The following is a 24,351-nucleotide window of genomic DNA, read 5'->3' as shown; positions in this document are numbered from 1 at the left end:
TAGTGCCTGAGAAATAAAAGAAAAGATTCTTTTTTTTGTCAACATCTTATGCATTCGACAATCGGACGACGACAATCAGATCACCTCTTCTCTCTCCCATCCCGTTGCTTTCAGATTCGCAATGCCCTTACCAGGATGCGCCTTACTCGGGTCCTTGTACTTGACCGAGTATGGATTTGGGTCTGCACCCTGGTCCAAGTTTCCTAGCGTGTGGTTCACTTCGCGGTGCTTCGCCTCATCGGCGCGGACATACATCAGCAGGTCCTTCATAGTTCGCTGGCCCTCGGGCATCTTCCAGTATTGAACGGCAATCTCAGGGGCTTCCAGGCTCGTCCACTTGGGGAGCTTTCCGTTGTCGATATCTTTAATCGCTCGAGTGTAGGTGATCACCGCCTCCTCTTCAAGGTAACCTACGAACCGGTGGCAGATACGCGGCGACATCAGGTAGGAGATGAAAAAGCCGTTGAAGAAGACTCCCTGAGCGCCAAGGACCATGAGGCGCATGAACCATCCGGGCTCGGCGAGTTTCAAGAACGTAAGCAAATGCATGCGCTCATTATATGCCTCTTCGAGTAGAGTTTCGATCCATCCATTGTCCCTCTTCATCCGTCTCAAGCTCCTGAGATGTCGCAACATGCCTCCAACCATCCCTGGCACTCCGGCAACACTCTCCAAGAAAATGAATCGGGTGAGCCATTTCTGTTCGGTCATCTGGAACTTGGCCTCATGTTCCTTGCCCGGGGTAGGATGTCGGTATCCAGTGACAAGGTCCATACCCCATCGGAGCAACCGAACGGTCCCAAGTGCCACCCAGTCAGCCCAGTTTTTCGTTTCTCGGTGAGCTATTGTGACATGGTGCATCTGTTCTTCGGTGTAACTAGTATTGTTAGCACCCACCGATATACAGACCAATGTATTTGCGGCGAGGAATGCTTACACAGGATGGACCCAAGCCGTCTCCACCTCCTTGATGTGAGGAGCATTGGGAGGAGGAAAGAATTCCTTCGTTTGTGTCTGAGGTGTCGATGAGATGAATCTCTTGGTGGTTTGGTGATGATATTTGTTGGCAAGTATTGGACTGCTACAACGTAGTCCAGCTGTTGCCACGATACCCGTGTATCCTCGAGCTGTGAGATACAGATGTGATTTTGGAAGTGAAGCTGCCCTAAGGGGCACGGTTGCTGTTAACGAGTTCATCGGAGTAGATGTGAATCGGGATTTGATTAATGATCTCGAATTTCTGTGGTAGTGTAAAAAAGCTTTGGTCTTGATCACAAAAGATTTGCTGTTTATTGAATACTGGGATGCTATGCCTCTACTGTCTCTATTTATATAGTCTACTTCAAAAAGGAGCATATGGCAAAAGTCGGAATCGCGCCGGAACCAGACAAAGCCAAAAGACAGTCATAGGTCGCAAATCTTCCAGTCAGAGCTTGCTGACAATTACGAAGACTCTGAGCCACACCGGGAACACGCTCTGAGATCCGTTTACGGAATTGGAACATGCCTTTCAGAGGAAACCCAAGATATGGAACAGGTTTCTTGGCGGGGTCCCTGAGCAACCAAAATTTTTCGAGGTTCTAGAAGTTACACTAAAATTACAAGCAAGTATTCACTATCGACGCGTTCTCGAGACCTTAACCCTTCGGACAAAAAACTCTATAGCAGGATTACCATGTATTTTCTCTACAGCTGAAGTGAAAGCGAGTCCAAAAGTCTCCCCATTATCCCTATGGTAGAGAAAGAGTATGAGCATTGAGCGGCAAAACTCTGTATCTTACACCTGGATACAGATTATGTTTTTTAAAATATAACGTAGGGGCGGCAGGTGACCTCGGCTGAAACCGGGACGGCGTCTGACTCAAAGGCCATGCCGAAGCTTGACCTCCGAGTTGGACTCGGGACCGATCTTCTGGGTTATCGGGCTCTAAACCTCTTAACGTCACTTTCCTTACCCAAGTCTTACTCGGCGTCTTGCCCTAGTTGTGAACTCCTTACGTACTGCAGACCCCGAGCTACTTATATAGATTGTGGAGGTACATCATGAGCCTCATACTTCCCGGCCGAAAAGATAATAAATAGGCCCTTGCGAACTTCCATACGTCTCGTACGAGTTCAGCATGTTTTTAGAGCAACCTCAAAGTAAGCTTAAGTAGACATTCACCAGGCCTCTTGAGAAGATTTGAGCAGGTTATAGCTCGGAGGCAAAGTAATAACTTCGGTGAGCAAACTAAGCGTCTGTCGATGCCACTCTCAACACCCCGGAGCATTCATTGCAGCGAAAGGATGACCACTTGTATCCTATGATTATTTGCTATATTTAATCATATTTTAAAGTATATGGGAGGACCTTAGTGTGTACCTCACAATCTAAACCTGTAGGCGGTATTGATTCATACATCCATACGCTCAACAAACAATTTCCCACCTAACCACAAACAAACAAAGACTTTTACTTCGTAGCATCAAAAGCCGACTCAGAGGTCCGCTTAACACCGAAATGGGTCTCACCATCCTGCACGGCAAGATCTCTCTTCTCCACTTTAACAACATGCGCCAGTCGTGGCCCGTTGTTGATTTCCTTGAGCAACTTTTGGATCGACTCTGGAGTTCCTTGGGCTTCCCCTTCAACCTGGTGATGTTGTTAGTCCCGATAGGAGTTACGTAAATTAGGCACCTCATATTTAGTAGAGGGTTCTGTCTAGTAGAAAAGGAAAGACAAGGAGCTGTACGAACCCGTCCACAATGGGTATTCTTTACCCAGCCTTTCAGTTCGAACTCGGCTGCACGTTTCTGTGTAAAGTCGCTGCGATATAACAACGTTCAGTATATTGTACTGTTTAGCAGATTAATAGAACCATACCGGAAACCGACGCCTAGATGTATTGTTTTAGTAAACTATCCTGGGTTTCACTTTTCAAAACAGCGTTGTATACTTTAGATCAACAACCGAAGACAACTATATTACCGAGACTTACCTTGAACGGTACCATGGACCTTGAACGCTATCTGCGTGACACATCAGTCTCTACTTTTGCACTAAAAGAAATGACGTAGGAGGGTGAAAGCCGGGATCATAGTCTTTTCATGGTAAAAGGCGGGAGGGGGCTATACCCGTTGAACAGACATGTTGTAATGTTTATCCTTTCTCTCCGACGCAAATTTCTATAGAAATTGATCTACGTTGGTGTATGACGGTATCGAGGTTCGATGTTCTCTTGTAGATGTCAAGCAGTTGATGTCGTCGGTTAGTCATCTGAGCTGTCACCCAAAGTGGAAATTTATACCTAAACGGGTTGCACTTGACCAGATCGGGTTCAGATACAAGAGTCCACTGTTGGAGTGTAAGCTTGAGCCAAGCAAGAGCTATGATATGACTCTCTTCAATACTCTTGGTTGCTCTAGATTATCGGATGGTTGACGTCATTATATAAACTCAGAGAGGTTGGTAGTCTCCTGAGATATTTCTTCTTACTCTAAGAGATAGTATGACAGGCTGACGCTCTCTCTTTCCCTCTGTCTCTCCATAGTCTTGAACAATCCGAGATTCATTGTTTCTAATAGTAGAGAAGTACAGCTTGTCTCAGTGACGGGTCACCTGATCCCCTCCGATCACTGAAAACCCGTGATGTTTCTTATCGCCAATCAGCTTCCCGCCCCTGAACCAATAATAGATCCTCGGATTGTTCCCAAATATTGTTCTCCGCAATCAGTTCCTCTCAACGCTTTTCTGAGGGGCTTTGGCCACGCAATGCTGGTTTAAAATGACTTCAATTCTCTCTTGGTTCCGGGGGCTGTATTCTCTGGATACGTTGGATACTCGGTTTATTGTCTCTTCAAATACTCCGCTCAAGGCTGTCGCCGCTGACACGCGATCTGCTCCCGCCAAAGATGCCCGCGCAAACGCAGTTGCCAGCAATGCGTCCCCTTCTAAATGGCGCACGCCCGAGTTCTGGACTTACTATGTCGTCTTTGTAATCGCGGTACCACTAATGTTCAAAACGGTTATTGAAGTCTCTCAGAGTATGGTATTTCGCGCCGAAAGAGGAGGCCAACGCTGATTGTGATACTAGAGAGCCATCCAACTTACCCAGCGTACTCTCATCTACTGTCTCCTGGTTGGATAGCTGGGCGCCAAGTTGTGGGTGCATTCATTTGCATAATACTGTGCTCTGTTGCTAATTCTTGCACCTCGTGGGCAGGACAATTCAGATTCGCAGTATTCCAGTTTCCGCGATAACATCCCCTACCTGCTCGTGCTTTTGGTCACCCATCCATTGCTCCGTCGCGTATACGAGCGTTTTGTGCAGCCGGTAGATACAGCCCCCACCAATTCAAAAACCAATGCGGTTACGACTCAGGGAGACGCTCGGCTTCGCCGCCGGGTATGGTTCGACTTCTACTTTGCCGTGGTTTTTATCGTTGCTCTCCATGGCGTGTCTGCTATAAAGGTGCTCGGTATATTATATGTGAACTATAGGATTGCGAAATCTCTCCCGCGACGATATGTACCTGCGGCTACCTGGACATTCAACATAGCGACACTGTTTGCCAACGAACTCTGTGCAGGCTACCATTTTGAACGTCTGGCTACCATGCTGGTGTCCTCGGCAGATAGTGCCCCTTTGGTCCTATGGGCCCGATATCTCGATAGCTTGGGAGGTATCATGCCTAGATGGGAAGTGCTGTTCAAGGTCACGATCCTCCGACAGATCAGCTTCAACCTGGATTACTACTGGAGCCTCGATTACCCAGCCTCTGGCCCCATTGAAGTAGGCCTTTCCCTCCATAAACTATACTCATGTCTAACGGTTATAAGAAGAAACAAACTGATCCCGCGGCACTGTCTGAGCGTGACCGTGTGACCATCCCGGCAGAGCCGTCTGCCTTCAATGGCCGCAACTATGTCGCATATGTTCTTTATTCACCACTGTATCTGGCTGGCCCCATCCTGACATTCAACGACTATATCTCACAACAGAGATTTCCACCACTATCTCTCACCAGATCCCGTGTCACCCTGTATGCTGTCAGATTCTTTTTGACCGTGCTGGCCATGGAATTCATCCTCCATTTCATCTATGCTGTCGCGATCTCTCAAGCACACCCGGACTGGTCGTTGTATAGCCCCGGCCAACTCAGCATGCTGGGCTTCTTCAACCTGCACATCATCTGGCTAAAGCTTCTGATCCCATGGAGATTTTTCCGGCTTTGGGCCCTAGTCGATGGCGTTGACCCTCCAGAGAATATGGTCCGTTGTGTCTCAAACAACTACTCCGCATTCGCCTTCTGGCGCGCGTGGCACCGCTCATTCAACCGCTGGATTGTGCGCTATGTCTACGTGCCCCTCGGCGGGGGAAGAGGCCGAGCACGCGGCGACGATAACAAATCATCCTCTGTGCTCTTCGCCAAAGCTCGCCAGATCTTCAACTTCCTCATCGTCTTCACTTTTGTTGCGCTCTGGCACGACATAAACCTCCGCCTCCTCATGTGGGGGTGGCTCATTACACTCTTCGTCCTCCCTGAAGTCATCGCCACTCTTCTCTTCCCCACGCACAAATGGCGCTCCCGTCCCAATACGTACCGCGTCCTGTGCGGCATTGGCGCGGTAGGGAACATTCTCATGATGATGATCGCTAATCTGATTGGGTTTGCACTGGGCTTGGATGGAATCCAAGGCCTGCTTTCTGAGATGCTGGGGTCTTATTCTGGCCTGGTTTATCTTGCTACTGCCTGTGCTGCGCTGTTTGTGGGAGTACAGGTTATGTTTGAGATTCGTCAGGAGGAGTTACGAGCTGGTATCAACTTGAAGTGTTGATTTACATAGATATACGTATAGCATCATAAAATCGAAAGTCAAATATTTCCATTAGGGTATAATATTAGCTCTGTAATTTCCTCATTGTTTGTTGAACATTGTCCGGATTTGAATAAGATGTGCGGCCCAGCACGCGGGACCTAGGGCTTTGGTTCATATTTCTGAGCTCCCCTTCTCTGTTTGTCCTGGTTTGACGGCTCTGAGTGATACAGGTGACCAGTAAATACAGCCAGCTGTGATGGCCAGTTGTATGAGACAAACTCAGAAATCCTAGGAACACGCTATGGTGGCCATAATCTGACGAACATGGACGCTTTACTTCCTCTTGTGCAACCGAGCAAGTCACATCGATCTACCATCCTAGTCCATAGGATCTAGCAAGAACTCGATTAGTCGCGTGAACTCTTCCAAAAGAAGGGGTGGAGTCCCAGAGAGGAGGGGGGGAGCAAATTGAGTATGGCTCTAATGGTGGCCAGACGGTGGCAACTCTCAGGGCCTTCTATGAGGTCCTTATCACAATGGAACGAGGGATGCTTTGCTACCCAACTCCGCGTGGTTGTGCGATAGCAGACTGGATTCCAAGCCTGTGTAGTCAGTCCAAATGAAGTAAACTCGGCGTTTCCGGTATAGCGATTCAGGCAAGAATAGTAACCTTGCAGCAAGTACTTCCAGATTATCCAAGCCACTTGAACGGCCTAATAGAACGCCCCACACCTCGAATCCTCATGAAGTTTATAACAATCCAATCCACAAGTCCGCGAATGACAGTTCTTGCACCGAATTTTCCCCCAATACCCGCACACGCAGCAGAAATATCGCTGTGATTTTGCAGCTACGGGCGGGCGGGCGCGAGAAGCATTATACGTCAACGGCGGCTCAGCAAGAAGGGCCTGCATAATACGCTCGGACGGCGCAGAAGGGATATAGGATTTCAAGAGAGGGTCATCGTCATACTCGGATTTAATGAGTGCTTGCTTATTCTCTGGCTCCTTCTCCGCATCTTCTGTAGTTCCGCTGGGTGGCTCTGCATGCGTCTCCGCAGGTGTTGTCGACGCCCTCTGGGACGCAGGGACGGTGGCGGGCTGTTTCTTTTGACGCGATGGTTCAGGCCTCGGGGTTGCAGCGGGTGTGGAACTTCTTCGTAATGATGATGGTTTCGTTATTTTGTTGGCTGGGGGGCGCTGCGCCGTTGATTGGGCTTGCGCTAGCGCGGCTTCTTCGTCATCGAGATAGTTTCGGAAGGTCTTCTGGGACTGGAGGATACGGCGCACGTTTGAGGTGACTTTGCCTCTTGTTCCTGGTGTAAGGCATGTTAGACTCCTAGCGACATCAACGCATCCCGGGTAAGATTGAGATACATACCTCTTCCGGCTGCATCCTTTTGTTTCACTGGGATTGGAATGTGGACGTCCTTGTGGTTCTCGCGGTCTAGCTCCGCTAAATGGCGGATTATCGCATTGGTTTGTCTTGATGATACGTCTCCACGGCCACCAGGGTCGCGAATGCCTCGTTTCCGGCCGACCGTGGGCGTGATGGCTGCTTTGGATGGACCGAAGCCCCTGTCAGGCACATAGGTCCACCCGGGGGTAAGGTGAGTTGTCCCACCCTGAAGGAGTTCGACGTGGTACATTGTTTGTGCAAAGAAACAAAAAAAAGTTGGTTTGAAATTAAGCTACTGTATCGTGAAAGGCATTTCTTTGGCGTTCCCCGAAAATGTTCCATGGGACCGCTGATGTTTGCATTGTTTGCACCAATAGAAATGACGCAGTTGACTTGGCCGCTCAAAAGTATTGAATCTACTCCTACTATCTTAGACAATCTGTATTGGAGTAAATCAAATGTCCGATTAATATCATACAAAGGGAATACCCATTATGCTGTAGTTGATGCAACGCATGGACAATGAACCTATCTTCTCCTACTGAAGCTCACACAATGCCGGACAGAAGCTGCTCACGAGAAAAGAAATATGTTTGGAAACCCATATTAAAGACAAACGCCTGGGAAAGGTCGATAGAAGCTAGTTTTAGTGGTGTCATATGAGGACTATTTCTTTCTAAGTTGGTCCACTTTCGTCTCCAGTTCGCCAATGTATGTCTGGAGCTTTTGCGTTGCTGCTTGGAGCGCCTGTACAGGCTGGTTAACATAATAAACTCGAACAAGCAATCCAACCTCTTAAATGTCAGAGGTAAAGTGGGAGGAGGAATGACATAGAAGTGTGTGCATGTTGTATCCAGGTTCTAGCGGTACTCGTGCAGGGAGAGGTAAAGCTGCGGGAGTAGCAATGATAATAAATGGAAGGATTGGGAAACCAACAAAAAATAAGTTAAGAGAGGAGATCGGAGATAGAAGGAAATAAGGCAATCGCAAACTTCGTGGGAGAAGGGGAAGACAAAGAAAGTATCATAACATACGTATATATCCTCGGCCAACATCTCGTTGGTCACTCTGTACTCCCCAAGAATGTAGTAATACACGGAAGCACCGGCAACAATAGTTCCTGTAAGGAAGCCAAATATTCTATACGAGCATGTCAGTTACATCGAAAGGGTATCTTGTCTTGCAATTATTTTAATCAGCAAAGCCTACCCTCCACGGAAAGCTCCAACAGGTTTCTTAGTGGGCAACGTGGAGCCTGCTGCCTCCCTCACAGATGGCGAGGTTGAGAAGCTTCTTCGGGCTGGGATCACTGGGCGCCTTGTTGTGACGGAGCGCAACCCGGGGGAAAGCATTCTGTAAGCACGCATGGTCATAAAGTCTCAAAGAGTCTAATCTGAAGATTAGCAAAGATCTTTCCGCAAAAGAAAATTTCCCAGAGAGGATTGCAGCTCCTACTGGATATTCAAGTGATTTAAATGGAGGTTGGGAGTGACGTTGGAGCTGGCCATTTAAGCTCGGGTGGAGACGGCGAATTATCACGGGTCCAAGATAAGCATGCCTAAGGTATACAAAACCCAACACCCAACATAAATGAAAGTGATCAACAACATCTATTTCTATATTCATTTCTCTATCGTAAAATTCCTTGGAATATGACCCAAAGCGCCTGCCTAAAAAAATTGGCCCCGGATACATTGTACATACGCCAACTCTGAAGTTCTGAACACGTAGAAACTGAACCTATGCATTTGGATATCATACATGTAACGCCTCAACCTCACAGCTGAGGATGAGAAAAAGGATGAATTCAATTTGCCATGGTACTCTCGTTGAAGAGGTCCGCTAGGAGATCATCATGACATGTTGACAAGCCTGGACCGTTCATACTGTATGTGCTTTCAAAAGCATGAATGCTGAGTTGTTCAAACCACGGCCGAAGAACTCGATCAATCAGTTCATCTTTGGCCGTCTCGCGAATCCAGTCCGCTATTAGACCCGGCTGTTTTACACTATAACCAAGCTCGCTTGGTTCCCTGGGGCCGTCTGCTGACGTGGAGCGCCTCCCAAAGCTTTGAGAAATTTCGTCTGCAAGGGCCAAAGGTTCCCATCTTTCTGGTGGATAGACGGCATCTATTGTATCCGTAACGTACAGCCACTCAAGAAGCTGAAAGTCATCCGGGGCAAGGACGAGTAGAGTGTCCAGAAGTTTACATGCCTGTAACAATGCGTATGGATTGTATACCTCTTGTTGAAGCCCAAGCGGTATGGCAGCAATAGCCTCTTGAAGCTCGGTGTTGATCAACGGCCAGAATGAGGCCAAGGCGGTGGTCGAGCTTTTCAGCACAAGAGCCCGAAGGACCATGAATATCTCAGCCCTTGTCGTGGAGGACGGCGATGATGAACTAGTAGCCCCTAAGAGATCTTCTAACTTCTGCAGGAGTCCCGGTAGTTCCCCAATGAAGTAGTCATTGTTGGCTGATAAAAGAAGTAGGGTTATCCTGCGGAGGTTCAACTGTGCCTTTCTATCCGCATCTAGGCGAGCAGCAGACGCTCCAACACCAAACATAATACCCGCTGTGCTTGGTGGTGGAAGGCGAAACATCAGCTCAGATAGTCGATCCTTATCAACAAGTACCCATTGCCGTAACAGGTTCATCCAGCCGTCTTTCACAAGCTCGAGCTGCGAGCTGAAGAACTTAGGATCGTTGAAGGCCTCGGCGATGTCTTTCTTCCATATCTTCGCAGCGGCCGGAACCTTTGCGATATGCTGTAGGAGCGCCATAAAACTACGGTTGATGTTGTTAGGGAAAAGTCGCGATCGCAAAAGGGGCCCTATCGCATTGGTGGAAATCCCCGTTACAGCCGTGGTAATACGGTCTGAGTCACCTAGTGTGGTTGTAAAGGCGGGCATGGAGATAGAGAGAATGCTGAGCATGTCGTCAGGACCAATAAGAGGTGCCGACGAACTATCATGCTCCAAAGAGCCTCGACCCAGGAGGCCCGAATCTTGTGATAGCCCAAGAGGCTTGCTGGTAAAGATCGCTGTAAGCAGACGTAGCAGTACATCCTAAGGAAATTAGCACAGGAGACATCTTCATTATCTGAAAGATAACATACCCCAAGTTCCTTCCTCATCCGGCGATCCTCTCCAAAACTAGTGTTCTCTAATTTCTCACCAAGGATGGCAGCAAACTCAACTAAGCGCGGAAGGATCTGGCGATGCGGGAATGGATTACTTAAAACATCACGCAAAAAGGTGGTGCAGTCTGCCCAAATCTCGTCTAGGACATCGTCATCAAGGGACCTGGCATAAGTGACTAAGAATCCCGCTAATTCGATTTCCGTAAGAGTCGATGATAGGGTAGATTTACGACTGGGATCTAGAGCAGAAGGATTTGTGCGGGTGTAGATGGCGTTAAACACAGCCGGGATTGTGATCTTTGGTCGACACCCATCCAGAGTGTGAAGAAGGCTGAAGATCAGAGAAGATGTGTTACTGTCTGTCTTTGTCCACATTTCCACCAAGGTCTCAAGGCATTCGAGGGCCTCTGCCGTAAACAGGTGCTCGAGAATCCGGCGGGAACGATTCCTCATACGCAGAGACGTATATTGGAAGGACGCCAGAGATTCTGTATCTTGGGGAAGAGTACTCCTTTCCACGGCTCCCCAAGACCAGATAGAAAAGCACAACCTTACAGCATCTTGGAAGCATAGCAAGACAGTCAGTCTATTGTTTGCAGCCGCTGAACGGCCATGACTAGCATCTGATGCAAAAACGCCAGATACCATATTCCCGAAGAACCCCTGAGGCTGATCCGGGCTCTTAGCGGCAGGGATATTAGCTTCGTCCACGAGAAGACGCTCATGAGCGGTTGCAATGCAGGTTTCAAGACCGGTGAGTAAGGCTATTGTGGCATGTTCAGACCTATCCTCAGGCCAACCTTTGGTATGTTTAAATGAGAGTTGAAGGTTCGCGTACGCAATTTGGATCTCCTTACAAAAGCAATCCACTAACATCAGGACAATCTGAAATATAGATCCTGAATATAGAGGTAGAACTTCACAAAGCAGCATAGTCCATCTTTCCACAATGGCCCTAGAGTTCAGAGAGCTAATACCCTTGAGAAGGCATTCTAGAAGGTGTTGTGGAGGTTGCGGCAAAGAAGGTATAGGGAGCAATTTTTCAGCCTTGTCACTCGTGAAAGATAGGATCGATGGACTTGTTAAACGCTCACGAGAGCTGGCTCTCTGATGTTTTGGTTTGGAGTGGGGTTGCGGCAAGTATGCCTGAGCGAAACGAACTTTCAATGCTGCGAGGAGGGTATCGATCAGCGCTCCTTGGACAGCAACGCTACCACCATTGTCTAGAGAGGCAGAGAGCCGTTCAACAAGAAGGGAGTCAATCCCGGACTCAGCCATCTCTTCAGCTCCTGGGCCTAGGAGGAGTTGACGCATTACAAGTAGGGAGGTTTGTTGTAACTTGATCTCGTCAAAGTTCGAGTGTGCTGCAGTGGTTTGTCCACTGACAACTCTTAGCGTGGCGTGGAATATGATAGAGTGCAAATTCTGGCCTCTATTACTATCTGGGAGAATTGTTAGTCATGTCGACTTGAACTTTGTCAAGAAGCTCACCTTCGGAAGTAGAGACAAGCTGGTGTCGGTCGCCTTGAGATGTTTGAGTCAGCAGAGCAACCCATCCATTGTGGGAAATGACTGATATGATATTATAGATCGTCTCCAATAAATAACTACATTCTTTATAATCATCAGGAGATAGAGAAGGGCTCGCTTGGTTTACTCCAAAATCATCAGCCTGCGAAAAAAGGCTATCTAGCCGTGAAACAATTATACGGAAAACCCTTTTCTATATTTAGTAGACTGCATCGAGAATGAGGATAAAGCTTGACAAACGACTAACTTACTTGTGAATGGAGGATAAATCTTGGAGCCATCGCTGAACCACTTCAGAGGCCTCGTTGGGTCCTTGGGAAAGAGTGTCTAAGACAATAAAAAGCGGACGTTCAAGAAGCGAAGATTGATAAGAAACCTGGGCTAGTGCTGAATCCTGTATATGCTTCGGGGGAACTTCGTATGTCCCATGGTGGCTGTGATTCCACAATATAAAGTATCTTCCAACTTGTTCTTCCGACAAAAGTCGGTGTAACGTGTGCGATGAGTCGACCATCAGTGATGTTATGGAGGCCTCGACGAGGTGCTCATGCCAGGAGACTGAATGTAGCTTCCACAAACAGCGGACCGCCTCCACATGAAATTTTGGGCTCAATGGTGAAAGATACCGCCAGAGCTGCTTGACAAGCAATGGAATCAAGTCAGATACGTCTTCGTAGCTGATATAAAATCCAGGATTATGGATAGAAAATAAACTCGTGACACCGGTAGCAATGGAAGAGATAGCCGAGAAAGTGGCAGTAGACTGCTCAACGTGGCCTGTACCAACCCGGTTACAAATGGCAAGGTAGAGCCGTCTGTCGCGCGGTACGCGTGACTTGGGAAGCTTCTTAAGCAGTAAGATAAGAAGACTCATATTCTCCTGTATCGATGTGACGCCAATACCGCCCGCAAGAGCCGAGATAGCGAGTTCGTAGGCTTTGCTGATTATAAGTTCCCCAAGATGTCTAGGAACAAAAGGCAATTGCGGAGGATCAAGGCTGCTGGTACTTTGCTCATAAAAATCATGAATCCTTGCCAAGATGTCGGACTGATGGAGCTCACCGTCACCAGCTGAAAGGTTTTTGGCGGTCTTTTCGGAGTCCAGCTTCTTGGAGAAAGCCCTCTCTGTTAGGAGACCCGTGAGGAAGCTCATCACTTTGAGGAGTTCGTGCAACACAAGCTGCAGTTTGTCGTCGGCCACCGTAGGATGATCTTTCGATGAGAGCTCATTCATCTTGATAAGGACTGAGAGGGTCAGCAGTGGAACATGGTTTAATACCATGTCCTCCTCTCGCACATTGAAGTTTTCCAGAACAAACTGGGTAAGCTTCAAGTTATTCACTACCTGATCATTGTCGCGACTAAGGTTATCAGCTTCCCAGTCTATCAACTTGAGTAATTCCGAGAAAATGACTCCGCTTTCGACACCATCAAAGAAGGCGCTGGCGCTGCGGAAGACCTCATCAAATTGATTTTTGGGTGCTGCCTTTTCGAAAGATTGAACATTCCGTATAATGGGAAGAAAGACTGCAGTAACGATGTGCCCCCCAACTTCCCATCGATCCATTAAGGAGAGCGATATCCGAAAGGGCCTTGACTTCTCGGATGGCACTAGAGTTTTCTGTTCAATCATCTGAAGAAGGCCACTCACCAATGGCTCTAGTCCAAACTGGCGAAAGTGTTCAGATTGTGAAATCTCCTCGCCACTGGCGGTAGATGCGTCTGCACTTTCCGATATCGAGTTCCGAGCTTCGAAAGAAGCCCGGTCATTTGCAGAATCAGGACCTAGGAGCCAAGCCCATAATCTCCTATTCAAACTCATATCTCTCCTAGCTACAACGCCTACAGCCGCAATGAGCAACTGCTGAAGGTCTTCATTGGTGATTCGAGATTGCAAAATAGGTGAACTAAGTGGTAGATGTGTCACAAGCAGATCCAGGAAATTTCGCTGGACAAGGACTTGCTCATCCGATAATCCGGATGCAAAACAACGAATAAGTAGGCCAGGCTCTGGAAGGATAACTGAGTTCGCAGCCATCTGCATGTCATGTGGCATATTGTTGGAGTCACCGTCGCCGCCTTTGCTCGGTCTTCGATCGGTGACCCCCAGTTTTGGTAGATAGCGATTCAGGTAAGCTAGCACACCCGAACGTCTACTTGGACTAGTTATTGACGCAAGGAATAGGCATTGCCAGAAGTACTGGCCGCTGGATTTAGCATCTCCACCTTGTCTCTGTGTGTCCATCTGGCTAGCGATATCGCGAAATTTATTGATGAGTCGGAGAGTTGGGTCAAAGTCATCGCTAGTTTCTTCTTCGAGTCCGGGTAAAAGGGCTAGAATGATTGCCTTCAAGGCGGGTCTGATGGCCCATGGCTCTAGGCCACAAATATATGTCTCTATCAACGATAAGAATAAAGGGCGGACGGTAAGCGAGGCAAATGTTAAGGTAGGTGCGATGCCTGGTAGATACAATGGTAGATCGTGAGACAGTCCTTCCGACTAAAAGTGTATTCAAGGTTAATAGAAGCGCGCCGAGATAAATCACATAACGGCACCAACCTTGACCAAACTGAAAATATACGTGTATACTTCAAGTGCCTTCTGATGCACACCAGATGGCAACGAGGGGTTCAGGCATTGTGCGAGCCGTTTCGAGACGAGAACTTTGTGAGGGACGATGGGTAGATCCGGAGGATGGGATTGAAGGGCCTGGGTAAGAGATCATCAGCGACCTAAATGTATATCTCTTGCAAGGGATTTAACCTACCTTCAGAAGCCGGCTGAGGAATGAGATATAGTCCGCCCATTCCTGCAGCGCCGTGTCATATAAAGACAGGGCTCGCTCAACGCTCGACGCATAGCGACGGTAATTCTTATCTTTCTTTAGATGCTCTATAGAAACCATTAGAGTTAGATTGCAGGTCCTTCTCAAAGAGCGAATTTCCAGCCGTGGTATGCGGCAGACCTTCTTTGCCTCGTAAGCGGGATCGCGCAAGAGAGCTATCGGAGCTTGCGGGGGAATTCGATCTCGGAAACGAGCTCGGATCAAGGCTCATAGTGCATACGTCGACTAATCAATCATAAAGTAGTAGTCAGAAATCGCAAATCTTCATATTTCGGACATTGAACTAGGTTGCGACCGGAGTTTGAGTGATTGTGCTTCCAGTTACTTTTGCATGAAGACACGGAAGCCACAACAAGCGCCAGGCGGACATGTTTTTGGTGCCTTAACTGTCCGCCTTTTGGAGCTCCGATCGGGGAGATCAATCAGCCTTCTCCACTTAGCCCACTATTTAATCAATCCGCCGAACCCACATCACCTCGCCGAACTTCATATGCTGGCCACATTGCTGCTACACTAGACAAATTGACTCAGGTTACTGATGGCGATTTCTATGATAGCACCATTGACATGATAACTATGACTTATACGACTTCGTTAAGTCGCGTATAATATACACGAGAGTGCTGCTACTGGTTGGAGAAGTACATACCAACCAATGCGCTCAACTTAAATATCATGGACTTAGAGGATGCAAAACCACCACAGGGTTCCCTCGATAACAATGATGATACTAGAAGTGAGACTGTTGGTTCCTCGAAGGTCTCTCCGACGATTTCTGCGGCTAGTGGTAGAGAACGCAGCACCAGTCCCGAAGGACCACCGCCACCTTTACCCCCGCGTCCGAACACATTGAGTTTGTTGGACGAAGGAGTGTCATCTTGGAGTGTTGGGCCATCGGCTCAACCAGTCTTGCAGTCTAGAGCTACTACAGCGGTGTCTTTGACTGACATTGCTTCCCGTGACGGTGGGAAAGAGAGTTACCCTGCCCGCAGTTTACCTGGGACTCTGCGGGCCAAGGCAAGTCTTAGTCACTTAGCCAGTTCAAGAGGCAGCGATACTCCTGACTCTGCAAGCGTCAGAAGCTCTGTACCACGTACAGATATTGGTGAGGTAGATAATGTCTTCAGTGACTTTATCGCGACAGATTCTGGACCTAATCAAGATAGCACGGGTCTGCTCCAATTTCCAGATTTTCAAGAAGACGATGTGGATGATGATTTTACAAAAGAGTTTGAACCTGTTGGTGAAGTTGGAGACGAAGATGAAAACGAGGGTGCGTAGCTTCCGTAAAACCCCGAATTTATGGAGTTGCTAATCAATAGTTCGACAATAGAGTTAGTCCTCGAGAACTGGAAATCTAAGCGAAAACACTATCTTATTCTCTCTGCCGCTGGGAAACCAATATGGACACGCCATGGTGATGGTGGTCTGATATCAACTTATGTCGGCATCATCCAGACCATCATATCGTTCTACGAAGATTCAAAAGATCATTTGAACAGTTTCACCGCCGGCGATACTAAGTTCGTTATTGTAACTAAAGGGCCGCTCCACTTAGTGGCGATAAGTCGGATTCTCGAAAGTGAAACCCAACTCAAGCTTCAACTTGAAGCTTTGTATATGCAGATCCTATCGACCTTGACCCTTCCTTCTCTGACCCATCTTTTCTCTGTTCGACCCTCTACCGATCTGAAGAGACCATTGCAGGGCTCAGAGAGTCTTCTATCTACATTAGCGGACAGCTTCATTAAAGGCTCACCGTCTACCCTTCTTTCAGCACTAGAGTGTTTAAAGATTCGCAAGGCGCACCGACAGGCAATCAACAATGCTCTTTTGAAGACTAGAACCAATAGTCTTCTCTATGGCTTAGTAGTTGCGGGAGGCCGGCTTGTCAGTGTTGTACGACCAAAGAAACATTCACTACATCCTGGTGATCTACAACTGATTTTCAACATGGTTTTCGAAGCAGAGGCTGTTAAAGCTGGAGGTGGTGAAAGTTGGATCCCTGTGTGCTTACCTGGCTTCAACAGCAGTGGGTATCTCTACATGTATGTCAGTTTCGTTTATCTACGGGGAGATGCTGGCAACGTCGCGGATGATACGGCGACAAAGGAAGAGTCTGTCGCAGTCATTTTAATTAGTACGGATAAGGAACGCTTTTTCGAGTTACAAGAAATGCGGAACTCCTTTATTAAGGTAAGGGGAGATAATTTGTTTTCTAGAAAGGGAACTAACCATTACTACTACCATAGCAACTGGAAATGAACAATAGCCTCAAAATCATGAAAGAAGCTATTGACAAGGGCCGCCCAAAGACGACAGATATTATGCCAGGAACTGTCTTGCATCATTTTTTGTACAAATCACGTGCGAACGTGCAGTTCACTATGTCCTCAAATGATCCTGAATTTTCATCTCTCTCCCGACGTCGGAGGTCTGTTTGACTTCATTAACTCCCTTGCAGAGGCTGTTACTTGGATATGAAGTTGGTTAACTGACATTGTAAATCTGCAGATTAATGTCGGCATACAATAACCTACATGCTAGTATTCATACCAAACACACCCACGTTAGAGTCCACCATTGTATGTCACAATCTTTGAGCTCGCTCGCTTGGGTAACTCCAGTATTTGAACTCTACTGCATCGCTGGTCCCAACGCCAACCGGAACGCCCTGGCGCACAGTGCGAGCAGAATTGTTCAGTGGGTTCAACAAGAGGAGGAGAGACTCTTTATCATCGGTGGTGCCGTATGTTATGTCTCGTAAGGAATGATCCTTGTCTGAATATTGCTAACTCCTGCAATATAGGTCTTCTAAGAATTATCTCTCTCGATAATCTACGATACAAAATGTTTAGGTTTCAATGAAAGGTGCAGCAAAGGATTCCAATGCTCTTGTAAATACTGGAACTCGGGGTTGGTTTATGACAGACTCATAGGCGCGCCATGGCGATAGCTCGAATCCTATATATCACATGATAACGAATACGAACTAGTGACTAGTCAATTGTGTCTTCCCTCAGGGCAAAAAGCTGTTGCATAAGCTCATCCGACCTGGCTCGGAGAGCATTATGGTACATGGTGTTCGTGATGAATTGTTTGATGCCCTTGATCTTCGCAGCCGTATTTGAGGCGTGGCTGAAGTGTACATACATGTCATCCACGTATGTAGCAGCATAGACAGGGACTTCGTTCTTCGTCAGTTGGACCTCGTCATAAAGCGCAGGCCAGTCTTCTGTAGTTGCAAGGATGTCCGCAGCTTCCTTGATTTCGTTTAGCTCCGCGTACGAGTCGAACATGTCTTTGTAAACCTAGATTGTGCGTATTAATCATTGTGCTATTATCGACGGCTTCTGAGGAGCGAAGATTACCATCTCGCCTGTAAACCAGATTTCTGGTCTATCGGCGTCAATATTGTAGCTCGGGTTAGCTGAGCGAAGTCTATCGGCTGACCAGTTTGAAGCTTGCCTGTTTGGTATGAGTTAGATAAGGCCAATTGGGCAAGCTTAGGGAAACTTCTCACCCTTGACAATAAATAGATTCATGAAGTATGGCATAGATGACATTGCTGTCAAAGCCGCCTGCACCATCGATTAAAGCACGGGTGGGGTGAGTCAGGAAGCCAAAGATCTCCAAATCGTTCCAGGCACGCAGGACAAGCTCTAGTAATTATTAGTCCTAAATAAAAGGGATATTCTAAAGCTTGATAAGATATTACCGTGGATACTATCAAGGCCACCTATGGACGTCAGAATCGCAACCATGGAAATTCATATTAGCTCTTACCGTGCATGCCAAATATAAGACCCAACTGCTGGAACCGTTCTGGGGTCAATTTGCCGGATGGGCAAGAAACATCATTCGCTTTCAGATATTGCATTATTTTTTTAACCCGTTCGACGTCTTGAGGGAACTTGGAGTAGTAGGCTTTGTTACGCTCCTCCAGCTTTTCTTCATTGCGTTAACTCTGAGAGTTGAAAATTCCAGATGGCAAAGTGCATACCGTATGTCCGTGCATAGACTGGGTCGGGCTCATTGACAAGAGGAGGCAATCCACCACAAATGAAAGCCTCTGCTAGCCCTTCAGGGCTTTGGTGCGTAGCGATTCGTCAGCACTGGGCATGCATCTTCTGGCACTTCAGTCTAGGAATTCAACTTACAACATGGAGAGATATGTCACAGCGCAGAAACCACCGAAGCTTTGACCGATGATGCTCCATTTGCGTTTGTCCTCTGGGTAATCCACTGTAAGGCATCGACGAATGGCTTCACAATCCCTGACAATGTTATCCGCCCGAAAGTTCTTCAGATACTCTGCCTGTTTGACCGCATTGCCCTTCAAGGCAAGGGTGCTTGCAGTGATGGTGGAGCTGAGGCCAGTGCCACGTTGATCTAAGAATAGAACCTATGCGACTGTAAACAATGGGCGTCCGCGCCTGCAACGACGCAACAAAAGGGGAAGAAGAAAGAAAAGAAAAAGATGATGTCGTGTCGGCCAAGAGGGTTAAATCCACCGTTACTCACCTGGTATCCCTTATCAAGGGCGGTACCAACCCAGCCATTCTCCTGAGGTGGCCGGCATCCAAACCCCGGGCCACCCTGTAGGTATACGAGCCAGGGCAGTTGCTTGTCGTCCTTAGAGGCTTCAAATGGAGGTGCCAGGCGACGAACACTCCGGGCGAAAAGCCTCAAAGTACCTTCATTTGGTCGGTTGTAATTGACCGGAACGTCAAAAAGCAGCTCTGCTACACGGAGCTTTCCTAATTCCCCGCAGCATCAGCGTCTACAATACATTTAACAGCCCCCGAGACATACCTGGAACATTGTGGAGTGACTTATCAACTAGTTTAGCGGCCATTGTTATTTTCACTGCAGTTATAACCTTTCAAGCTATTCTTTAGAGTAACAGAGGACCTGTAATTGACGTTTCTAAAAGGATCGAACCAATTGTTGATAGTGGGTTATTGTGGAGACGTTCGGATGTAACTCAAGCAGGTTGCCAGTTGACTAGTCCCCTAAAGACTAGTCGGAATCCATTCCGAGCCTAAGTCTGAGTAGTCACTGAACCACTTATATTAATTGGGGGCCGTACGGCACGGGATTTGCCTAGATTTACAGCAACTCACGGGATCTGGCTGAAGAGAGGCTTATTTCGAGAAGAGGCTATATAGTTAATAAATAACCCTCGATGTTTTACTTTCCAAGCCAGACTTGCGCAGCAGTCATTCAACCTTTTCCTTCATTCATCATCCTTTCTTTAAACAATAAACGATCTTTTCAGTAATTGTGACGAATTAGCAAGAATGTCCATGGAGCTGAAAGACGTCGCGGCCACAGCAGAGACACAGGCTAGTCTTCAACAGCAACTTTGGGAGATCACTCAGACCCCATGGAAATCTGACATCCTTCCCAGTGCCAAACATCTGGCTCAAGCAAGAGCAAGTCTACCACCGAGTCTTACGAATGAGGGCATAGGATTTGAAACTACAAAAGAACATATAATAAGCGACATTGTCCCCGCTTTCAATGGAAGCAGTATAAGTCCCAACTATTACGGCTTTGTCACTGGTGGGGTGACGCCTGCTGCCTTATTTGCAGACAATATTGTATCTGCATACGATCAGAATGTCCAAGTCCATCTTTCTGGGCACTCCATTGCCACGGATGTAGAGTCTAATGCTCTGGGTCTCCTTGTCGATCTTTTGCACTTGGAACGAGCCGACTGGCATAATGGCACTTTCACTACCGGGGGTTCGGCGAGTAACGTTCTCGGGCTAGCTTGTGGACGCGAGTATGTGTTACGTGCTGCGGCCGACAAGGCAGGAGTTACTAACAAAAGCGTTGGGGAGCATGGATTGTTTGAAGTCATGCAGGCGTCGGGATTGTCGGGTATTCAGATTTTGTCAACATTACCGCATTCATCTCTTGTCAAAGCAGGTGGAATCTTGGGGATCGGCCGAGCAAATATCAAAAACATTTGTCAAGACAGTAATCCACTTCTATTTGACATGGAAAAGCTTGAGCTCGAACTAGCAAGATCTGAAAAGGCAAGTATCGTCGCGGTATCTTGTGGTGAAGTCAACACTGGACAATTCGCGACGGCCGGCATTGATGAGATGCGAGAACTACGCAAATTGTGTGACACGTACGGCGCCTGGCTACATGCTGACGGAGCCTTTGGGATATTCAGCCGTGTTCTCGACGATAGTCCGGAGTTTTCTACCATTAAGAAGGGGGTCGAAGGCATTGAGCTAGTCGATTCTATTGCAGGTGACGGACACAAATTGCTTAACGTGCCGTATGACTGCGGCTTCTTCCTCTGTCGCCATCCTAATGAAGCTTATAATGTGTTCCAAAATGCAAATGCGGCCTATTTGACAGGGCACAACAATGGCCCTCCCTCGATTCCCTCACCTTTGAACATTGGAGTTGAGAACTCTAGGCGTTTCAGGGCGCTCCCTGTCTATGCTTCTCTTGTTGCCTACGGCAGAACTGGGTATCAGGCTATGCTCAAGAAACAGATTCGGTTGGCTAGGTTGATTTCAGGATGGCTATTTGATCATTCGGAATACAATGTCTTGCCAGAGGCCACTAGTAAGGAGGAGTTAATGGACCAAACTTTCATGACTGTCCTGTTTAGTGCGAAACAAGACGACTTGAATAAAGTTCTTGCATCAAAGATAAACGAGACATCTAAGATATTTGTTTCTGGAACCTCATGGCAAGGGCGACCGGCTTGTCGGATTGCCATCTCCAATTGGAGAGTCGATGAAAACAGAGATATTGAAGTCGTGACAAATGTGCTGAAGAGCGTTGTTGAAAGGTTCTAAACTGATAGCGAGAATCTACTATTCAAATGTTACTGGCACTTGATCGAATGTAGACACTAGTCATTCTTAAGGTACCATGTGTTTAACTACGAATAGTTTTTGAATATACACGCTCCTAAATTTTTCATGGCAAATTTTTTTTTTCTTTTACCATCACCGACGTCGCCCAGCACCGCCAGCATTATCTCGCTCAGCAAGGCTAACAACCTCGCCGATTCCAGCCTCCTCTTGTTCGTCTTCGAGAGCCATAACTTCTTCTCTGCTGTCCCACCACTTCTCCTCGGCAATGTTAAACGCATCCTTGCGCAGTTCTTTGATATTTTTCTCAGGCTCCAAACCCTTCAATTTGTATGTCTCAAGTAAGATCATTTGCCATTCCTCAGAAGTACGGCTGAAGAAATCACGCAAGCTCTCAAAAGGTCGAGGAAGAGGCCTACTGTCCTGTACAGATGGCTCTCCCTCCGGCTCTTCCATGTCGAGCTGCTCCATTTCTTGGGTCACGGACGGCACCGTTATCTCTGTTGGAGCGGGAGAGGCAGTAATATCCAGTGACATTGCATCATCTTCGTATTCTCCTTCCTCCTCATAATCTTCGTCATCATCCATTTCATCGTCGCTTTCCTCCTCCTCGTTGAGGAGATGCCAGTTCTCTGGTTCGTTGTAAAAGATCTCCTTGACGCCATCAAGTTTGACTAGATCGATAGAGTACATGTCATTGAACGTGAACTCTCGATCACCTTTCTCATAGGTTCCACCAAATATGAATAGAGTGTCATCTTGCACCGTTAGTTGCGCGTTGAACCGCATGTGAGGCATTTCGAAGCGGACAATGGAAGGTTTCTCTGGCTCAGCAGGTTCATCTTCGACTTTGGGAGTGCGAAGTTCCATCTCATCGTCATCGTCCTGGCTGCGGATGCCCCTCTTTGCTTCCAGAGCCCTGAGGTTCTGTAGCAGCTCCTCCTCATCGGCTTTGCCCCGGTCTCGATATTTAACAGCCATATTTGCCTGCTTTTTGCCTGCTGCTCTTGGGCGTCGGAGGCTGAGTGGGAAAAAACGGTTCCTATCAGTATTCCAAGCGTACAAGGTATCGAAAAATTCACTGTCAATTCCCTCTTCACTAAGCTCCACATCATGGACACCACCAAACATGATGCCTCGACCCTTGTGGTACGCCATGGTAGCACCTGCACGAGGCGGATTTGGGGCATTCGCAGGCTTCTTTCGGCGTTCCCAGCGAATCATGGGAGCCGCAGTTGCGGGAGCATCGGCAGCAGGTGGTGTGATACGAAGAAGCCAAGTGTCCTGGTGGACCATAGGTTTCATGGTCATACGCTGAGGTCCACCTTTCAATGGTTTCCCTCCTACACCAGTTGTGGCTTTTACACGGGAATACCCACCTAAGATGACTGCACCTGCTTCGTGAGGAAGGAAAGAGAAAGAAGAGCGGGGATCAGGCTTCTGTGATGCAGGAGGTAATATGGGATTATACCAGGTATACTTTGAGCAGTCGTATATCCACAAATCTTGAAGGTATTTAGTTTGCTGCGAGGTGTCTTGGAACCCGCCAAATAGAATAATATAGTTCTTGGCTCAAATCAGCTTACATAGTCTTGTCATCAAGGTCAATGCATAGCTTTTGGTGTGCAAACCTTGTAGTAAGTCATTCTATGGCCACTTCTGGCCGGAGGGCCCTTGCCCTTGGTCTCAAGACGAGCCCATTCTCTCGTCGATGGATCGAGGTACCAGAAATCATTGTAATGATAGAAAGTACCCTGTTTCGGCGATGAGAACTCGCCTAAAAGGTTTCCAAAGTCAGCAAAATGTACACTAGTCGAACGAAAATTCAGGCGACTTACCTCCAAATAGGTACACGCCGCCAGTATTCCCACCACGGCACCAAGCATGACCACTCCGAGGCAATGGACTATTGGGACTAGTGACCTCTTTCCATTCATTTCGGTCAATATTATAAACAAATAGATTGTTGAAGAAAGTCGCTAGGTTTCCGTCAAAGAACTCTCCACCGAAGACCAATAATTCATTTCGATTAGAAGGGGATGCTAGCACAGTTGCAGAAGACCGAGGAGAAGGCGGTCCCGAAACAACTTCAGTGACCTTGAGGAATCTAGCCTGTTCTTCGGCGTATTGCGCTAGAATAGAATCCAGATCCGCATCTTCCACATCACTATCAGCGTCCTTTCCCTTCTTGGTCTTGGACTTCTTTTCCTTTTGGGCCGCTTTCTTGCTTGTCTTCGCTGCAACACGTTCCTTGTGTTCGGCGGACTTCTTGTTTTTCTTGCCCATACTGTTAGACTGCTATGTAGCCCTTTCGGTATATACCTCTGTTTCTCTCTCAACCGGGCAGGATATGAATGGCTAATTCAATGGCCTCTTCAATGTGTGGGGTTGATAATATTCTATAGCGCGGGGTTCAGAAAAAAAATTAATTCCACTCGTTTGGTTACGTGTAAAACGGATACCATATCAACCCACTCACAGCAATAGAGATTGAGCACTGAGGACACAGTACATGTAACAGTGTGCGATATAGACTAGTTCATATAGCTAGTAGACAGTTGCTTAAATATAAATTGAACTATGTATTGTAGACTGTGGGTGACATGTAGTGCACTGTATTCGTGACTAAATTGCTCTAGATACTAAGATATATTTATATATACAGCGATAAGATTTGATACACAGTTCCTACAGATAAAACTATTCCATATAACTTCGACCACAATTTCTTAAAAAATATTACACGAACATTAATTCCCATTGACTGGACAGGATCTCCCACAGTACC

The 24,351-nt window shown here is 47.3% G+C and overlaps 10 protein-coding genes across 10 annotated transcripts; 3 read left to right on the top strand and 7 right to left on the bottom strand.

Moving 5' to 3' along the window:
* Nucleotides 1–75: 75 nt before the first annotated feature.
* On the bottom strand, nt 76–1,197 carry BDW43DRAFT_309613 (alternative oxidase; the record flags this gene model as incomplete). Its single annotated transcript, XM_032046735.1, has 2 exons — nt 76–877; nt 938–1,197. 2 exons carry the CDS (start codon nt 1,195–1,197, stop codon nt 76–78), a joined length of 1,062 nt encoding a protein of 353 aa, XP_031902081.1.
* Nucleotides 1,198–2,452: 1,255 nt separating this feature from the next.
* BDW43DRAFT_309612 (acylphosphatase) lies at nt 2,453–3,129 on the bottom strand (the record flags this gene model as incomplete). Its single annotated transcript, XM_032046734.1, has 5 exons — nt 2,453–2,632; nt 2,737–2,806; nt 2,864–2,876; nt 2,979–3,009; nt 3,115–3,129. 5 exons carry the CDS (start codon nt 3,127–3,129, stop codon nt 2,453–2,455), a joined length of 309 nt encoding a protein of 102 aa, XP_031902080.1.
* Nucleotides 3,130–3,764: 635 nt separating this feature from the next.
* BDW43DRAFT_318514 (putative glycerol:H+ symporter (Gup1)) lies at nt 3,765–5,818 on the top strand (the record flags this gene model as incomplete). Its single annotated transcript, XM_032048713.1, has 4 exons — nt 3,765–4,023; nt 4,074–4,141; nt 4,203–4,772; nt 4,820–5,818. The coding sequence occupies 4 exons, from the start codon at nt 3,765–3,767 to the stop codon at nt 5,816–5,818; spliced, it is 1,896 nt and encodes a 631-aa protein (XP_031902079.1).
* Nucleotides 5,819–5,845: 27 nt separating this feature from the next.
* Nucleotides 5,846–7,468, bottom strand: BDW43DRAFT_271383 (putative HIT finger domain protein). Its single transcript, XM_032041422.1, has 2 exons — nt 7,181–7,468; nt 5,846–7,115 (listed from the first exon to the last, which is right to left on the bottom strand). Exons 1-2 carry the CDS (start codon nt 7,446–7,448, stop codon nt 6,514–6,516), a joined length of 870 nt encoding a protein of 289 aa, XP_031902078.1. The 5' UTR covers nt 7,449–7,468; the 3' UTR covers nt 5,846–6,513.
* A 45-nt stretch (nt 7,469–7,513) lies between these two features.
* On the bottom strand, nt 7,514–8,698 carry BDW43DRAFT_271381 (uncharacterized protein). Its single transcript, XM_032041421.1, has 3 exons — nt 8,408–8,698; nt 8,233–8,338; nt 7,514–7,945 (listed from the first exon to the last, which is right to left on the bottom strand). Exons 1-3 carry the CDS (start codon nt 8,569–8,571, stop codon nt 7,865–7,867), a joined length of 351 nt encoding a protein of 116 aa, XP_031902077.1. The 5' UTR covers nt 8,572–8,698; the 3' UTR covers nt 7,514–7,864.
* Nucleotides 8,699–8,811: 113 nt separating this feature from the next.
* Nucleotides 8,812–15,078, bottom strand: BDW43DRAFT_271380 (cellular morphogenesis regulator DopA). The gene is made up of 7 exons (XM_032041420.1): nt 14,836–15,078; nt 14,638–14,762; nt 14,430–14,579; nt 12,121–14,369; nt 11,831–12,057; nt 10,316–11,781; nt 8,812–10,265 (listed from the first exon to the last, which is right to left on the bottom strand). The coding sequence occupies exons 1-7, from the start codon at nt 14,924–14,926 to the stop codon at nt 9,006–9,008; spliced, it is 5,568 nt and encodes a 1,855-aa protein (XP_031902076.1). The 5' UTR covers nt 14,927–15,078; the 3' UTR covers nt 8,812–9,005.
* Nucleotides 15,079–15,390: 312 nt separating this feature from the next.
* Nucleotides 15,391–17,533, top strand: BDW43DRAFT_309607 (guanine nucleotide exchange factor MON1; the record flags this gene model as incomplete). Its single annotated transcript, XM_032046733.1, has 5 exons — nt 15,391–15,988; nt 16,049–16,911; nt 16,968–17,149; nt 17,230–17,464; nt 17,525–17,533. The coding sequence occupies 5 exons, from the start codon at nt 15,391–15,393 to the stop codon at nt 17,531–17,533; spliced, it is 1,887 nt and encodes a 628-aa protein (XP_031902075.1).
* A 159-nt stretch (nt 17,534–17,692) lies between these two features.
* On the bottom strand, nt 17,693–19,573 carry BDW43DRAFT_318512 (proline iminopeptidase; the record flags this gene model as incomplete). The annotated part of the gene is made up of 9 exons (XM_032048712.1): nt 17,693–18,026; nt 18,087–18,183; nt 18,239–18,377; nt 18,434–18,454; nt 18,502–18,666; nt 18,719–18,804; nt 18,876–19,120; nt 19,240–19,475; nt 19,531–19,573. The coding sequence occupies 9 exons, from the start codon at nt 19,571–19,573 to the stop codon at nt 17,715–17,717; spliced, it is 1,344 nt and encodes a 447-aa protein (XP_031902074.1). The 3' UTR covers nt 17,693–17,714.
* Nucleotides 19,574–19,860: 287 nt separating this feature from the next.
* BDW43DRAFT_42669 (pyridoxal phosphate-dependent decarboxylase family protein) lies at nt 19,861–21,622 on the top strand. The gene has a single exon (XM_032050051.1). The coding sequence runs from the start codon at nt 20,019–20,021 to the stop codon at nt 21,543–21,545; it is 1,527 nt and encodes a 508-aa protein (XP_031902073.1). The 5' UTR covers nt 19,861–20,018; the 3' UTR covers nt 21,546–21,622.
* BDW43DRAFT_271363 (putative Kelch repeats protein) lies at nt 21,161–24,131 on the bottom strand. Its single transcript, XM_032041419.1, has 4 exons — nt 24,043–24,131; nt 23,402–23,962; nt 23,195–23,340; nt 21,161–23,129 (listed from the first exon to the last, which is right to left on the bottom strand). The coding sequence occupies exons 2-4, from the start codon at nt 23,847–23,849 to the stop codon at nt 21,699–21,701; spliced, it is 2,025 nt and encodes a 674-aa protein (XP_031902072.1). The 5' UTR covers nt 23,850–23,962; nt 24,043–24,131; the 3' UTR covers nt 21,161–21,698.
* Between the last annotated feature and the right edge of the window lie 220 nt (nt 24,132–24,351).

This window comes from Aspergillus alliaceus (genome assembly GCF_009176365.1).
Source record: "Aspergillus alliaceus strain CBS 536.65 unplaced genomic scaffold BDW43scaffold_13, whole genome shotgun sequence".
Taxonomy (NCBI): domain Eukaryota; kingdom Fungi; phylum Ascomycota; class Eurotiomycetes; order Eurotiales; family Aspergillaceae; genus Aspergillus; species Aspergillus alliaceus.
The sequence above is the reverse complement of the archived record's forward strand: the minus strand, read 5'-3'. Positions and strand labels throughout refer to the sequence as shown.

Coding starts and splice junctions, on each gene's coding strand:
- BDW43DRAFT_271383 (XM_032041422.1), bottom strand. CDS start 7,448: ATGTACCACGTCGAACTCCTTCAGGGTGGGACAACTCACCTTACCCCC. Junction 7,116..7,180: donor AAAGGATGCAGCCGGAAGAG/GTATGTATCTCA, acceptor GCCTTACACCAG/GAACAAGAGGCAAAGTCACC.
- BDW43DRAFT_271381 (XM_032041421.1), bottom strand. CDS start 8,571: ATGACCATGCGTGCTTACAGAATGCTTTCCCCCGGGTTGCGCTCCGTC. Junction 8,339..8,407: donor GTTGGAGCTTTCCGTGGAGG/GTAGGCTTTGCT, acceptor ATGCTCGTATAG/AATATTTGGCTTCCTTACAG. Junction 7,946..8,232: donor TGTTGGCCGAGGATATATAC/GTATGTTATGAT, acceptor CAGCCTGTACAG/GCGCTCCAAGCAGCAACGCA.
- BDW43DRAFT_271380 (XM_032041420.1), bottom strand. CDS start 14,926: ATGAGCCTTGATCCGAGCTCGTTTCCGAGATCGAATTCCCCCGCAAGC. Junction 14,580..14,637: donor TCCTCAGCCGGCTTCTGAAG/GTAGGTTAAATC, acceptor TCTCTTACCCAG/GCCCTTCAATCCCATCCTCC. Junction 11,782..11,830: donor GCTTGTCTCTACTTCCGAAG/GTGAGCTTCTTG, acceptor CAATTCTCCCAG/ATAGTAATAGAGGCCAGAAT.
- BDW43DRAFT_42669 (XM_032050051.1), top strand. CDS start 20,019: ATGTCCATGGAGCTGAAAGACGTCGCGGCCACAGCAGAGACACAGGCT.
- BDW43DRAFT_271363 (XM_032041419.1), bottom strand. CDS start 23,849: ATGGGCAAGAAAAACAAGAAGTCCGCCGAACACAAGGAACGTGTTGCA. Junction 23,341..23,401: donor CGGCGTGTACCTATTTGGAG/GTAAGTCGCCTG, acceptor GAAACCTTTTAG/GCGAGTTCTCATCGCCGAAA. Junction 23,130..23,194: donor ATAGAATGACTTACTACAAG/GTTTGCACACCA, acceptor ATTTGAGCCAAG/AACTATATTATTCTATTTGG.